Source organism: Triplophysa rosa, linkage group LG4 (genome assembly GCF_024868665.1).
Source record: "Triplophysa rosa linkage group LG4, Trosa_1v2, whole genome shotgun sequence".
NCBI classification, from domain to species: domain Eukaryota; kingdom Metazoa; phylum Chordata; class Actinopteri; order Cypriniformes; family Nemacheilidae; genus Triplophysa; species Triplophysa rosa.
In genome coordinates this window covers 3794638-3811156 of record NC_079893.1, presented here as the reverse complement: position 1 = coordinate 3811156, position 16519 = coordinate 3794638, and the positions used below count along the sequence as shown (strand labels likewise).

General features: G+C 39.7%; 1 protein-coding gene across 1 annotated transcript in view; it reads right to left on the bottom strand.

Moving 5' to 3' along the window:
* pard3ba (par-3 family cell polarity regulator beta a) overlaps positions 1–16519 on the bottom strand; it is a 126424-nt gene that overhangs the window by 10478 nt on the left and 99427 nt on the right. Inside the window, exons 21-22 of the mRNA XM_057332435.1 lie at positions 13005–13113; positions 4864–4934 (exon numbers count right to left, since the gene is read on the bottom strand). Of these exons, the coding sequence (XP_057188418.1) occupies positions 4864–4934; positions 13005–13113 (180 nt within the window). The remainder of the gene's footprint in view (positions 1–4863; positions 4935–13004; positions 13114–16519) is intronic.

Below are 16519 nucleotides of genomic sequence, written 5' to 3'. Positions count from 1 at the left end.
GAGAGAGAGAAATGTATGCTAATGTAAGGATGTGCAGTCATTTGAAAGGAAATGGGCTTGAATGAGCGCCCGGGGGAACAGCGGCACAAGGTTCAACCCTGAAAAATGTATTTCATTTCATTGAAATGGTCGGTTCTCATGAATACGTCGGGCTGCGGGGCTTCGCTGCTGTTTCAGGACCAGCTGCGAGTCACGGGGGGATGAAGTGTTGAGAGTTTGTTAACAACAGACTCTACGAGCAAGAGAAACTTTCTTTGCTGTTCGTGTTCAGGCGTTAAAGGCCATGAATGTATTTAACAGATCACTTTAAACAACTAAAACAAGTTCAAATCTAGGACCACATTTTGATATGTGATATTATATGCTAACTATAAAAATCCTTCAGTACTATAGTGTAAGCCGAAGTACCACAGGTAAGGGATGATAAAAAGTTTAATTTTTTTTAAATAGTTTTGATAAAATAGTTTATTTATTTTTTAATCTCATGTTTGTACTTAATGTATGTCTTTTGTTGTATGTTCAATGCTTTGGCAATATTGTAAGAACACGCAATCATGCCAATAAAGTACCTTGAAATTGAAAATTGAATTGATAGACAGACAGTGTGATCAGGACCCGACGCCAACCTTATCCCGCTTATTACACGGCTACTTGCCTCATGAGAACAAAACTGTGAATTTGAAATATTTGATTAGCTCATTTTTACCGAATGCAGAACTTCCACAAGGAAAAGCCACTTACTTTCGGTTTTACGGTAAGAAACGACGTTCCAACGTCACGAACAGGCAATTTGGTTTAATCATTTGTAAATACAATGTCATATATGTTATTAAAGACATATTAATGTTTTGTGTAATATTAAACCGTACCTGTCAAAATGATTTGAAGCATCCGGGTTATTGTGTGTCATACGTTTTTGATCTGGAAATAACGAACCTGCAAATGTTGCGACTGGCCAATCAGAATCAAGCATTCCAACGAGCCGTGTAATATTGTCTAATGTTCCTAAACGTACTGCTTAAATGAACATGGCACCAAAAACAAGCGTTTTGCAGTTTCGTTCTTCAAATGCCAATCACATGGAGCGTTCCTCAAGTTCAGATGGTCACAGTCGAGTCTCTGGTCATATCTGCGTGTGTGTGTGTGTGTGTTCCTGTTGAGGAATGATTGAAACACTTAAGCACTGGGACGGGAGCCAGGTTAGCATTCCCAGCCTCCTGTCTGGATCCCAGTCCCCCGGGAGCGGATCAGGTGAATATTCCGGGATGAGAAAAGCTCTCGGAAGGCAAACACTCGAGATTTAATTAGCGGGCTGAAAGAGGATTAGAATGAGTGTGTGTGTGTGAGAAATGATGTCGCCTTCCTCTTCCTTTGCATTGTTGACACAGTCTAGCCAGGCTTTTATCCAGGAATTTTCAGATTTTTTATCCTCTATTTTATTATTGTCCGATTAATTGTTGGTGATTTTAATATTCATGTCTGTTGTCATGGGAAGCCGTTGGTCAAGGAGTTTTCGGACCGGATGGATTCATTCAATTTTATTCAGCATGTTTCTGGCCCCACGCATGAGAGAGGACATACTTTGGACCTTGTGTTGTCCTTAGGGCTGTCAATTGGTGATGTTGATGTTAACCATGTCTGTATTTCGGGTCATTTTCAGTGTAATTGAGCCGTATGGAATGAGGGCGAGTCGGTCCTCTTATGTTTGTACACGTACACTTACTCCATCAACACCACAGGCTTTTGGTGAGATTTTTAGTACTTCTTCTGATGCATTAAGGTTGGAGTCTGCACCTCTCACGGCTGATCCAGATGAACTACTTACTGTTTTTAATTCTGTATGTTCTAAAGCCTTGGACTCTGTTTCTCCGTATAGAGTTAAGCATCGTAATGCAAATCATCAGCCTTTGTTTAATGAACATACTCGTGGTCTTAGACAGCAGTGTAGGAAGGCAGAACAGGCTTAGAAGATAAATAAACTTCTGGCCTCTCAGCAAATTTGACGAGACTCACTTTTTGGATATCAGACAGCTGTAAAGGATGCTAAATCAGCGTATTTTTCAAATATTATATCGCAGCATTCAAACTCACCTAAAGTGTTGTTTCAAACTATGAATAGGTTTCTTAATCCAAATGCTGTTACGATACCTCAATCTACAGAGAGTTGTGAGAAGTTTTCAAGTGTTTTCTTTGAAAAAACAAAAAACATTAGGTCCAGGTTTCATGATTTGGATGGCAAGGTAGCAGAAAACTCTACTGCTGTCAACCCTTTTGATGAATTTGATCTAGTTTCATCTATTGATATTAGTCATATTATTGCTAAATTGAAACACCCAGCTACCAGTTGGGATGTTTTGCACTCAGGTTTACTTGGTGCGACAGCTGACTTTATTGGACCAAGTATTACATCTATCTTGAATTGTAGCCTTTCTACAGGTTCTTTCCCATCATGCCTTAAGCAAGCGGTCATTCAGCCACTTCTCAAGAAGCCCGCGCTGGACCCTTTGGACTTCACAAATGATCAGCCAATTTCAAAGCTGCCCAGTATCTCGAAAATATTGGAGAAAGTGGTTTTATCTCAGTTAAGCTCTTTTTTGGCTAAAAATAATGTGCTAGATGTTTTTCAGTCTGGTTTTAGGGCAGGACACAGCACTGAATCAGCTCTATTGCGAGTTTCAAATGTTTTGTTACTCATTGCAGACTCAGGTAGTCAAGGAGCTTTAATTATGCTTGACCTTAGTGCAGCTTTTGATCTAATAGACCATAATATCCTTATTAAACGTTTGGAGCATGTTGTGGGTCTGAGAGGGACTGTTTTAAAATGGTTTTCTTCTTATTTAAAGGGAAGATACTTCTCAGTGAGGGTTGGGGAATTTTCTTCCTCGTCAGTGTCTATTGACTGTGGAGTACCTCAAGGCTCCATATTGAGGCCTATTTTGTTTTCGCTATTTCTTTTGCCTTTAGGCCATATTTTTAAAAAGCACCGTATGTCTCATCATCTTTATGCTGATGATATTCAGATTTATTTGCCTATTAGATCTGGAGGATCAACTTCTCATTCATCTTTGTTATTATGTCTTGAGGAGGTGAAGTACTGGTTAGAGCAAAATCATCTATAGCTAAATGCAAATAAATCTGAAGTAATTGTTTTTAGGCTAAATAAGGTTGACTGACATAAACGATGTGTTGGGATGGACAATAAATGTCCAGCAACAAATAAGAAATCTGGGTGTAATTTTTGACTGATAAACAGATAAAAGGTGTGGTAAAGGGTTGCTTTTTTTCAGTTGAGGACTATTGCAAAAATGAAATCTTTTTTGTCTGTTTCGGACCTTGAGATAGTGATTCATGCTTTTATCTCCTCCCGTTTGGACTACTGTAATGCAATTTATTTGGGAGTGAGCCAATCTCTTATTGCAAAAATGCAATTGGTCCAAAATGCAGCTGCGAGGCTCCTCACTAGTACAAAAAAAGGGAGCATATCACTCCAGTCTTGGAAAAGCTGCATTGGCTTCCGGTTAAATATCGGATTCAGTACAAGGTGTTGCCGTACATTTTTAAAGCTGTCCATGATAAGGCCCCAGGATATATTACGGACTTGATTCACATGAACTCGGGTAGACCTCAAAGATCATTTAATTGCTTATTGCTTTCATTTCCGAAAGTTCGCCTGAAAACCAAAGGGGATCTCGTATTTTCAGTCGCCGGCCCAAGACTATGGAATACCCTTCCACCTGACATCAGATCCGCACCCTCAGTTGATGTTTTTAAATCGTACTTGTTTTCTACTGCTTTTAATTGTTGATTTTTGTAAGATGAATTGTTTTAATATTTCTTGTTTTCTGGTATGTTTGATCTTGTAATTATTTTCTTATTTTGTTGTGGTTGTACAGTTCTTTGGTCTACTTTGTAGTGGAAACGGCTCTATAAATAACGTAGACTTGAGACTTGACTGTAAAGCCAAGCACACAACCATAAAACGGAAAACAACCGAAGTCTGCATCAACTGTAAAATCTGAGCGTAGCTATCGTAGATGGTCTCTGATCACATGTTTAGACTCATCTTAAAGAGATAGTTCACCCAAAAGTGAAAATTCTTTCACCATTTCCTCACTCTAAAGCTGTATAAAATTCTTTGTTGTGTGGAACACAAAAGAAGATGTTTTGAAGAATATGAGATAACTAAAGAATAACTAAACAGTTCTGGGACACCATTGACTACCATAGTAGTTTTCTTTCTTACGGAACTCAACAGTGCCCCAGAACTGTATGGATACAAACATTCTTCTAAATATCTCTGCGTTTAGCGGAACAACAGAATTAAGACAGTTTTGGAACAACTAGGGGGTGAGTTCAACATGACAGAATTTTCATTTTTGGGTGAACTGTCCCTTTAAGGCCAGGTATGAAAACGTATATTAGCATCCACACCAACGGACCATGACTTTGTTTATTCTACACTGCAAAAAAATCTTAGTAGTTTAGTCTTGTTTTGCAGTACAAAGTCTGAAAATTCAAGCAAAAGGACCTATGTTTTATTTTCTAAAAGAACATACGTCATGACACCCCCCTTTTTCAACTACGGTCTTCCTCACTGTCGTTTTGAAAAATGCAACTTAAATGGGCATGAACGCTGTGAGAAGAAGAGTGGGTCACCCAAAAAATGGTCCCCATTGACCGACAGCCAGTGAAACATCAAGAATGCTAGGAAGGGTGTGGTCTACTGTTAGTCGCACAAAGTGTGCACAAACCAGACAAAAGTAAAAACCATGAGTCTTAAAAGCGCAAGGATCAACAACGGCAAATACTTCTTACACAAAGCATGTAAACACATGCGAAAGTACACAAACACACAGGTCTTACCTGGGCACCGACGCATACATCCGATCTACATCGTTGTATCTTGGAGCCAATCTAGGGTCGGGACCTCTGATCTGCAAAAAAACAAACAAAACAAAGAAAACCAACATCAGAATGTGAAAAGCTTTTAATACCTTTTACAAGTTCACGATTACGATGAATTAAATCCTATTTATGACTTAAAACATAGAAAGCTGGTCCAGCAGTAATAACTTTAGGTTTAATGTCAGTCTCATATGACCACGGTGGGATTCTGGGATTGCCGTGTGTGACAGATGAAGGTTAGAGGCATTATGTAAAGAAGGGAGCTCATTTCCGCATTCTCCGCAAGGAAAACGGTGGCATTTATCTCAACGAGCCGGTTCTAAACGCCCGTGTGACTGCCGCCCCAGTGCACAACCCTGCATGCTAAGTGCCATCTTTAAACAAAGTGTCTCGCAGGGATCGAATGCCACGGCACGAGCGCAAGACAGCGACGTGCGTTTGCCGCAAAGGTCACGTTTAGAGACGCGAGAGATGATTGTGGGAATGATAGAGTGCTGCGCGTGGACAATGATCAAAACCATATACAATTCCTTGCTTTTATCGGTTCCTTTCATTCGTTCTTACGTCTGTTCCGGCCACACGGGGAATCAGTCAAGGCCTTTGTTACAGATGACGGTATTAAAGGACTCCACGTTTCTGACCAACATTTGTCTATCGGTTTTTGTTGTTTTTATCTGCCATGATACAAAGCATTAAAGTTAAAGTCGAAGTTTAATACTTTTTATAAGAGACTAGCCATTAAGTTTGCTCAAATAACTTTTTCATATAAGCTACAATAAATAAAAACAGCAGCTATGACAAACTAATGTGACGGCACCGAACATTTAGCATCTGTCTGTAATTTGTTGTAACCTCCACATTTCCATCTGGACACATTCAGCACATCTCGGAGTAAAATCTCTAGCCGTTAATGCGCTGAAATGTTAGCTTGTTACCTCCATAGGGAGGTTTATTACAAAACACACTTTGAATATTCCACAATACTCAAGTGTTTCCCCCCACTGGCCGCAGATGTTATCGCGGGCACGTGCGATTGATCTTTACCGGCTAATTAGCATTTTAGGCAGAAGGAACAAGACGTGGGCCCGGCGCCAGGAGCTCGACTCTAACGGAGGGAGAGAGGATTTGAAACGTTGCCACGGCAGACTTGGTGGTCTGGTCTAGCTGAACCACGTGGGTCAAAAAGGATCAACAAAACCTGCTCAACCCTGCTAGACCTCACCAACGGGAAATGGGGGCACCATGGCAACCGAGCTGCCAAAAACCATTCGAGTCTTCTCTGCCCTGTTATCAGATCAAAATGGCCGTGAGGACAGATGAAGGACTTGTGTGCGTTTGTCAATGCAGAAAAGTAATGCTGTGCTGACGACGTGGAGCGAGACGGCAAACACTCACAAACGTATTCAAATACACATACGGATGTCAGAGGTACAGATGCTGCAGAATAACACGGATGTATTTCCATTAACAAACATGCATGTGTACAACTTGTAGGGCATGATGACCATGTTTCAATGAGACTTTTTGCGGCCAAACTTTTTATAGTTCTTGTACAATTCTGTGGTGTTAATTACTGTGGTAATATTTATTTTCATGCATTTTAGTGTATATTTAGCTCAAGTAAATTTTGAGCTTATATCATTCATTACGATATATCGGTATATTGCAAATGAACAAATACTGTACAAATGTTCACATATTTAAATTCCGATTGTCACTGTCAGAAAGGCATTTCTAGAATTGTAGCGCAGTGAAGGTGGGATGAAGCGATGATGGGTGACTACGTCTGGAACTTGGTTCGTGAGGACAGTATTAGTCATAAAAGACAAAAACGATCAAATGTACACTTCTGAAGTTTTTACGACTCATATTTAGAAACCGTTATGTTAAACTGTTGTTTTGAACTCAGTGTTATGCCAGTACCTTGTAATTTCTGCATACGAGTAATAATACCCAAATGTATAGATGTGTGAAAATATTTTTTTGGTTTTTGGCGAGTACCGTTGATTTTCGTATTCAGCATGTTAAACTTGATAAAGAAACTTTTTGTATTGTTACATTGTGTACTTCATAGTTTGTGCGTCAAAAGATATCTTTAATATCTAAAGTATTTATCATAGAAATCAATGAGATTGAATGTAAAGCAAATGGAAACTTGCCCAAGTCTCATCTGTGTCCCAGAAATCTGATAAATATCTCTGTCATTACGGTTTCAGAAGAGATCTCAACAATGTCTCAAACTGAGCTCAGAATTGTCAAGTCTGAAATCAAAAGTCAATATTATTGACAAACATTTCTCATCAAATTTGGAGAGAAACGACTGAGACCACGTTGATACTCAAATGAAACACAAGTGAGAAGTCTATCAGACTCCTGAGCAACAATAAATACACTCTTCTATGTGACAAACACATTTTGCAGTATGAAATAACACTATATACTAAAATATATATTTTTTTATAAAAACCTGTTTGCCTACCCTTATTATTATGCCCATTATTAACAAAAAGAGAGGACAAGAGTTATCATATCAGTACATCAACCAGACGATTTATAAAAAAGATGTTTGGCTTCGGTCATTACCTGGAGATAAAATGTACAGATGGTCAAACAGGCTACGGGCTGACCAGTGTGATAAGAGAGTTAACTAGATTTACTGATCCAACACACACGCCTGAAATCAAATTCTGAGTGTAGTAATGATCCATGTCTTTAAGCTTTTGCATTTACCAAAAACTCATTTTGGATCATCAGTCAGGTGCGCGCAAACATACTGTACATGCAAAACTACCACCAAAATTTGCCGTAACTTTGGTTATCATCATTTTTTCGTGTAATGTCATTTTTTTCTTTCCTATTGCTTAGTGGTTAGATCATAGCGCTAGCAAAGCCAAGGTCATGGGTTCAATCCCAAAGATTGCACATACTCAAAAACAAATGTATAGTATAATGCAATGCAAGTCGCTTTGAATAAAAGATGTAAATGTAATGAGATTCCATTGATTCAGGCTCAAAGTGGAAGTCGCTTGTGAAGGGAACAGGCAGAGGCGAGCGAAGCTTTGCCGTCGGACTTCAACAGGATTCAGACCTGACGCTGCGATTCTCAGCAAACACAAACCGGGCTCAGTGTTTGTCACGGAGCTCAAGCTGTGATCGCTGTGCCTGCGAGCTGTGCTTAGTCACTTTTTCTGCTGAGCGTGTGCGTGTGTGCTCAAACTTTACCAAACAACTGACTGCTTGTTTTTACACCAAATTCTTAAAAAAATAAAATAGAGCTTCCAAATAAACAAGAAAAACTAAATTCACGATCAACCTCATAATCCGACTACTCGAACATCCTGCGAAAACCCCCATATCAAGCGAGTCCATTTAGAATCTATTTTTAAGCTGCTTCACATCCAGATCGACAATTTCAAACTTTCCTCTTCTTGTTTTCCACAAAGCCTTTCCTCCAACGCTTGCTTCGCTGCTAAACTAAACATGTCGAAAGTGCAACGGTCATCCCATCGCTCTCTCTCTGGAGTCTACGTGGCGTGTGCGGCATGCGCATCTTTGATGTAGTGCTGCCACGGCCCGGTGCCCTCTAACGGCCCATGAAAAGCCACGGTCATGCCACCCAGACGCCCCACGCTTGTTAGCAGCAGATGGTGAAAGCATTTTGAGAGGGTCATTTAGACGCAAGACCGCAGGAGTCTGCTGACCTCTTCATGCATCTCACCTGACCCACTAACACACAGGTGATTTTTCGAGCCATGTTCACCCGGTATGTCAGTTGGAGTACACACTGCAAGGTTTCGCACTATAAAATCTTTTTTTTTGTAAAACTAAATAAACAGAACATATTACATGAGAAGCAATATGACAATATATAGTTATAAATTATGAGTCTGTGCTCGCTCATTTCTCACCTGAGGCCTCTTTACGTCTCCCTTCCCACAATTCCTTTCTCTTGGTTCCTGACTACCGTTTACTGTTCTCTCACAAAGACCACAGCTACAAACATCTGAGCCATCTTCCTGCAGTTGTGACCTGCTCGCTCGAGCACAAACATGTCAAGGTCTCTCGCTCCCGGTCTCTCTCTCTCTTTCTTTCAGTCTTAATCTTCCTCTGCGAGTTCACTTTGATGTGTTGTGACATCTCCGGCACCTGGTTTAGGATTTGGGATTATTTGTGAGGTCTGTGGAAAGCCACCTCGCTGCCGTCGCTCAATCGTTTTACAGACGTCCGTCTCGGATGTCTGTCAAGCTCGCGTGTGCATCTGGAGATGACCTGACAGGACCAGAGTGCTCATTTCAAACTGCGAGAAAAACAACCAGAATGTTCTACCTAATTCTACACCTTCTGTCTCTTTTTCATTTATTTCATAATTCCTATGTCACCTTTGCAGGTTGCATTTCTTATTTAACTTTGTCATTACTGGAATAAACACATGTGCAGTCTATCGGTATCAATATCTGCAAAAGTCGCTGGTTGCTAGGGTGTTACTGTATAGTTGCTATAGAGTTCTAAGTGAGCTGTTGCTATGTAGTTGCTAGAATGTTTGACAGAGTTTTACAATCCAGTACCTCAGAGATGATGTATTTTTGTAGGCTAACCCGAAGGTTAGCGCCACGCTGGTTCCGATACTATGCATTTTTCCCATAGACTTTTGGAAGATCGCAAAAATGAAGATCTGTGATAAACAAATGTTCATGATGTTTACACGTTTTATCTATAAAGACTACTGTATCTTTACAGATTAACACAATATTTGCTATTTTTGAAGCCTAAATACAATCGGCAGAAGTAAAAAGCTAACACGGAAGCTATAATCAGACTACACTACGGCCGCTCGATATCAACGTCACCAACACCAAAACTCCAACAACTTTATTAAAAACCTGTTCCCTGGTAAGTATTTACTCCGTGAATGAATCCCCAAAGATGTTTGTAGAGATTTGAGCCCATGTTGCATTATTTGTGAGCTTTATATGCACGAGGATGTCTAATGTCCCCGCCAAAAGAAGTAGTCGCTTTGAGCAACCGCCGTTTTTAAGACACACTAAAGCTTTAAAAAAATCACAAGCGGGTTATAACTGGAGTGTTTTATGTCATAGATTATAATGTGAAAATATGAAGAGCTTTTGTTAACCACAGACCTTATTTCAGGCGATTTGCCAAATACCCATAAAAAAAACTGGGGCGATGGAGCTGGAAGTCCTAAAATGCTAAATCGCTTTTGGGGTTTGCATACAAAAATACATAATCTCTGAGGCACTCCATTCAGTTGCTATAGTATTCTATGTGGCCTGTTGCTCTGTGTTGGCCAGGGTGTTGCTATGCAGTTGCTATATTGTTCTAAGTGGCCTGTTGCTATGCGGTTGCCATAGAGTTCTACAGTAAGTGGCCTGTTGCTATGTGGTTTCTAGTGTGTTTGCCAGCGTGTTGCTATGTGATTGCTATAGTGTTTGCTAGGGTGTTGCTATGTGATTGCTATATTGTTCTAAGTGGCCTGTTGCTATGCGGTTGCCATGGTGTTATAAGAGGCTGGTTGCTATGGTGTTCTGAGTGGCCTGGTGCTATGTGGTTGCCAAGGTGTTGCGGTTGCTTTACTCACTTACGAAATGCAACCATGGTTAAAAACAAAAAAACTCGATTACTGTAGTAAAACCATGGTTACCACAAAATAACCATGTTTTTGAAAAACATGGTTTTGAAAAACCATAGTTAAACTATGGTTGCTGTAGTAAAACCATGTCTTTGCCAATAGTAATCAGAATGCCTCGATGAATGCTCCAGAATGACTCAAGGTGTGAGAAAACCAGCATCTAAACCAATTAAACTAATGAATCCACACAGTCTGTGCGAATGTACGCCTCATGCCTGCTCCTTATGTTGGCAGTCCATTTTATCCAAAGCCACAAAGTCTGCAATAACACTGTGAAATGAGATATATATCCTTAAAACACTCAAAGATGATTAGATTTAAAGAATAATAATGAATCTAGCAAATATCAAAAAGGTTAATCTACTAACAACTCTATTCAACTAACAAGAGTTTACATGACAAGCCAACATTTACCAACGAAAAAAGTGTTTATTTGCATTGTTAGCTGAGCTCAAGAGCTTCTACAGTATTTTCTCCCTTACATCCAGAAAAGCCTGAATGAAGTTCACTTTTTCCAGCAGACGCACATGATCATATAAGCTATAATTGTAAACTCCACCGAGCCCTGAACGCAACCCTCAATCTCTGTAAGATGAAGTGCTGGACATCTGGATGGACGCGAGTGTGGCTCAGGGCGCTCGGGGTCTAATAAGCGCTTCTGAGAAAGCTTCAGCTCCAATTTAGATTGAGTTTTTGTTTTAAAGTGCTCTGAAACACAACAGCTGACAGTCACCTCTGCTATCTCCTGCACAAATCGCTTCTATTACTAGGTTTGTGCTAAATTGTACAATTCTTCTGTTTCTGTGGTTCTTCTGGTCTCATGTTCTCTGATTCTTTCAGCAAATTTGTTATTCCTATTTTCTCTCTGTCTTTCATACATAATAAATCTAATGCCTCCTGCAGTCTTGACTTTGTTTGAATGCCTCATTTGTCACTGCTTTATTACTGACGTCACTCACACATAGTCAACTTTGCTTTTGAGTGTTAAAGGACCGGCTTGGCAGCGTTGCCAGATCTGTGAAACATGAGCCTAACGTCCCTAGTTGAAATAACAGAAATCTTAAGATTGACAGCTATATAACAAAATCCTACTGTTCTATAAGTAACCCAATTCAACAGGAAAGCCACGCAGACTTGGCAACACAGACCGGCTCGCACTGTTCCAATATGGCGGTCGGCCTACGTATAGCGGACCATAGAAACACATGCTATGCGGCATCTAGTTATTTATATCTATGTGTGAGAATTCAAGTTTAAGAAAAAATTTTTAGAAAACGTCAGAAAAGATATCTAGACTGCTTTCATAAGAATGTAAAACTATAAAAAAAGTAGAAACTGTATTTCTGTGGTGTGTGCCAGCGGCGCAGTGTGTAAATGCTGGGATGTCAAGGGCTGGGTCAGCTTGTTTTAGGCTCTGGGCAGTGCAGACAGCCCAATAAAAACACATCCACAACCACACAACATAAGGATCTAAAAATACATCACACCACAAAAAAACCTCTGCTCAACATGAAGCGCTTAGACATACCGAAGAAACAGAAACTGAGGGATTGGTGAAAAGAAGCTTAACCTTTAGAAAATCATCCACTGCAGGAGGTCATAATTACAGACATTCTTACATGAAATGTCAAGTTAATTTTATGTTGGATAATAATATATAATGGTTTTCTTACTAAAGAACATGGAATTTGTGACTTTATTGCCTAAAAAAGGTAGGGCTCTGTTCACAGAAGGTGCCAGAAAAACCTTGATGCAAGTCAAACTTTTTATAATCTAAAGAACCTTTTCAGCTACAAAGAACTTTTTATCAAATAGAAAGGTTCCTCAGATGTAAAAGGTTCTTTATGAAATCATTTAGCCGCAAATAGTTCTTCTATGGCATCACGAACCTTTTAAGAGTTCATGTTGAAGAGTAAAATGAACAAACAGAAAGAGGAAAGAAAGAAAGAAAGGCAAATGAAAGGAAGGATGGAAGGAAGACAGAAAGAGAAAGAAAGAAAGAAAGAAAGAAAGAAAGAAAGAAAGAAAGAAAGAAAGAAAGAAAGAAAGAAAGAAAGAAATGCAAACGAAAGGAAGGATGGAAGAAAGAAAGAAATGCAAACGAAAGGAAGGATGGAAGACAGAAAGAAATTCAAACGAAAGGAAGGATGGAAGACAGACAGAAAGAAAGAAAGAAAGAAAGAAAGAAAGAAAGAAAGAAAGAAAGAAAGAAAGAAAGAAAGAAAGAAAGAAAGAAAGAAAGAAAGAAAGAAAGAAATGCAAACGAAAGGAAGGATGGAAGACAGAAAGAAATTCAAATGAAAGGAAGGATGGAAGACAGACAGACAGACAGAAAGAACGAAAGAAAGAAAGAAAGAAAGAAAGAAAGAAAGAAAGAAAGAAAGAACGAACGAACGAAAAGGAAAGGAAAGAAAGGAAGAAGAGAACGAAAGAAAGAAAGACTGACACTTACTCTTGAGGGGTCATACTCTTGTCTTCTTCGGGTGGTCAGGTCATCATAGGATGGGGCGGGTCTCACCTGCTGAAGCTGATTTCTGATTTGCTGCAATCTGTCTTCATTACTGCAACACACAGACAGAGATAATCTTCAGCAACATATCAAAGGAGTGTTCCAGACATCCTAAAGTGACTACATAATACAACACCTTATATCATCTAAATGTAAATGATCAAATTAAAAATGCACAATACTGCATTTCATAACAAAATATCATTACCCAGTGGCAACTGGTTCGCCCAAAAATGAATCAACCTAATGTCATGTCACACACGTAAGACTTTAAAGAAGATTTTAAAGAATGTTGGTAAGCAATTGGCGCCATTGACTTCCACTGTATGAACACAAAACCACGGAGACATTTCTCAAAATATCTTCTCTTGTGTTCTACATAAGAAAGAGTCACATACAGGTTTAAAATTGTATCAAAAGTGCGATTAAAAACGTATCAAAAACATTAACTGTAGACACACCATACCATAACATTGAACTTATACAGAGCATGAATATCTACGATTATGTATAAACTAGGTATTTTCTAGAAACTCCATCTACAGATGCTGCAAAGTCTAGAATAATTGAAAAAACGAGAGGCTGTGATCTGAGCCACTCCAGCAGCTGTTGGAGGACAAGGAGAGCAGGAAAATCATCCATTATCTAATCCCACAGAACGCAATTAGAGCTGCCATTCTGATTGAGAGTAAGCAAGACCCTCTGAATGAGAAACACTATCAATGTTTAATTAGCTGCTGCCGATGAATCATATTCATATTAGTTACACGACGAGGGGAGAACTTTTGTGCTTTTGAGGGGACGAGAGTTAAAGAGTTAAAAACTTTTAGGGGAGAAAAAGTGCAACTAAAATCCTGCTCCTCCTTTTAGTAGACGTGCTTATGAATTAAAAAGCGTCTGGCGGCTGCCTGTCATCACCACTTCATTTGGCGTGTTTTGACAGGGGTACCACACAAACTGGAGAAAGTGTAAAGATATCACGTTCCTTGCTTTGAGTCCAAATTGTTAGATGAACCGCAATCTCAGATTATCTTTACAGACCCTGAGTGTTTCCTGCTGTGAGCGACTTGTTCAAATAGTATTCCAGTAAAGTTAATTAGTGCTTGTGTTGTGTAACAGAAAGCAGCGCTAGCAATTAGCATGTGTGTGCTCTTCAGCCCTCCATTTGTTTAACACGCATCCCTTTAAAGGGATTAAAACAAAACAATGCAACTCTTTCACGTAAATTTCTGAATAAAAAACAGAGCGAACTACATTTTAAAACGCAACTCTTTCATGTCATTTTTTTGTATAAAAACAGGGTGGACAAAATTTTAAAACAACGCAACTCCTTAATGCAATTTTCAGGATGAAAACAGGGCAAACTAAAATCGAAAACAAAAGAACGCAACTGTTTGACACAATTTTCTGTATAAAAACAGGGTGGACAAAATAAAAAAAAAACCTCTTTTATGTTATTTTCTGTATAAAAACAGGGTGGACAAAATACAAAAAAACCTCTTTTATGTTATTTTCTGTATAAAAACAGGGTGGACCAAATTTTAAAACAAAGCAACTCAACGCAATTTTCTGTATGAAAACAGGGCAAACTAAATTGTAAAACAAAACAACGCAACTCTTTGCAGTTTTTACTAAATAAAAAACAGGGCGGACAAAAGTTGAAACAAAACAATGCTGTATGAAAACAGTTAAATTTAAAAACAAACTGTGACGAGGGAGGCGTGACGAGAGCCGTGGGAGGAGGAAGCGAGTGATAATGAGTGTCAGCTGGGCGTCACACAGGCCTCGCATCTCTCACGGAGGAGATCGGAAGCATAAAAGGAAGAGCGACAGGAGGATACGGCGAGAGAGGACCGGGCCCGGACATGTTCAGTTTTGTTTATGTTAGTGTGGCCGGCATGCCGGCCTTTTTATTGCTCGATTTTTGTTTGTTTATTTTTGATTAAAAGGTTCTGATTGTTCGCCGGTTCCCGCCTCCTTCCTTCCCTTTTATTGAACTTTATTACACAAACATACCCTATGACTGCATTTTCTGAAAGACAAACATGCGGGACAATTTCAAAACAAAACAATATAACTTTAACACAATTTGTCTGTATGAAAAACCAAAACAACAAGTGTTATAAAAGTAAACATTACCACATAACACCCTCTTATAAAGTTACACACACACACACAACACACACACACACTTTAAGCTGTCTAGGGTTATATAAATACCATACGGGAATGCTCATCCTGCATACATTTCCTCTAACTATGAATATGATTATATAGACAGAAGAATTAATCTAAGATCACAATCTAACTGTAAAACTGTCAACACACAGAGCTCAGGCCCCCAAACAACCCTTGGATGAATAGATACTGACATGAAGGTAATGCTAGAAACTGTGGAGCTCTCTCTGTTTTTTCTGCAGGACGTGTTGTATAATGAGATCTGACAACACTGCCATCTCTCGCAGCCAGTGGCCACCACACAGGCCTGTAATCAGGAGTGACACCCTCTTATAAACACACCTGCCATTCAGGTCTTAATGAAAATGTCCACTGTTCAATTATGCAGAGTCCTGCTCTGTCTAGATAGGGCTGTCAGAGATGTGGGTGGCCACCATCACAAGAGCAAATGTTTATGGAAATCAGAACGCAAACAGACTCACCATTGTATACACACAGATATTTAATATCAGGTACTTCAAATCAAGATGTGCTATTCGGTATTTTTGACATAGATTGCTAAATCCTTTACAAGGTACACCCCTTATATGCATTTTACAGAAAGATGGGTGAATGCAAGCACAACGGCTACAAATCTATCTCAACTAGGACCATGTGATAAATAACACACAAAAAACTGAGGAAAGGATTAAGAAATGGCAGAAGCAGAGCTGGGCGTCACACGCGGCCGGTGGGCCATTAGCTCGATTAAGCCCATTTCTCAGCGCTGGACGCCGTCCAACTCTCTGGAGCTGGGTCCAGTTTTCAGACGCCCTGTTTGGCCGCGACCGTCCCTGCGTCAGCATTTCTTGTGAAAAATGGCAGTGCGGTCCCTTGTACTCTCCTAAACAAGCCAAAGCAGGGCTGTATTTCCCATGTTTGATCAGCACTAACGTTTAATAGTCACATCTATTATGTGCAAAATGGCAGAAATAACAAAGGGCGGTTAGGAGCCGTCGGGCGACATGTGCGAGAGAGAACGGTAATTAAGTACTCCACCGCAAGAAAGGAAGATGAAGGCTTTGCATATCTGTCTGGCTGTTACTTTGCGGCTAATTGGCCGTTTCTCTCTCCCGCTACCTCTCTCTCTTTCTTGCTCTCTCACACAGAAATCCAGCGCTCGCTCACAAACACTCACTGATGGGTTTGAATCACGACACTGCTTCAGGTGAGACATTTATCACGTTGATTTTTTTTGACAGATTAAGAGAGTTAGATGTACACTGGACGGATGGTGACCG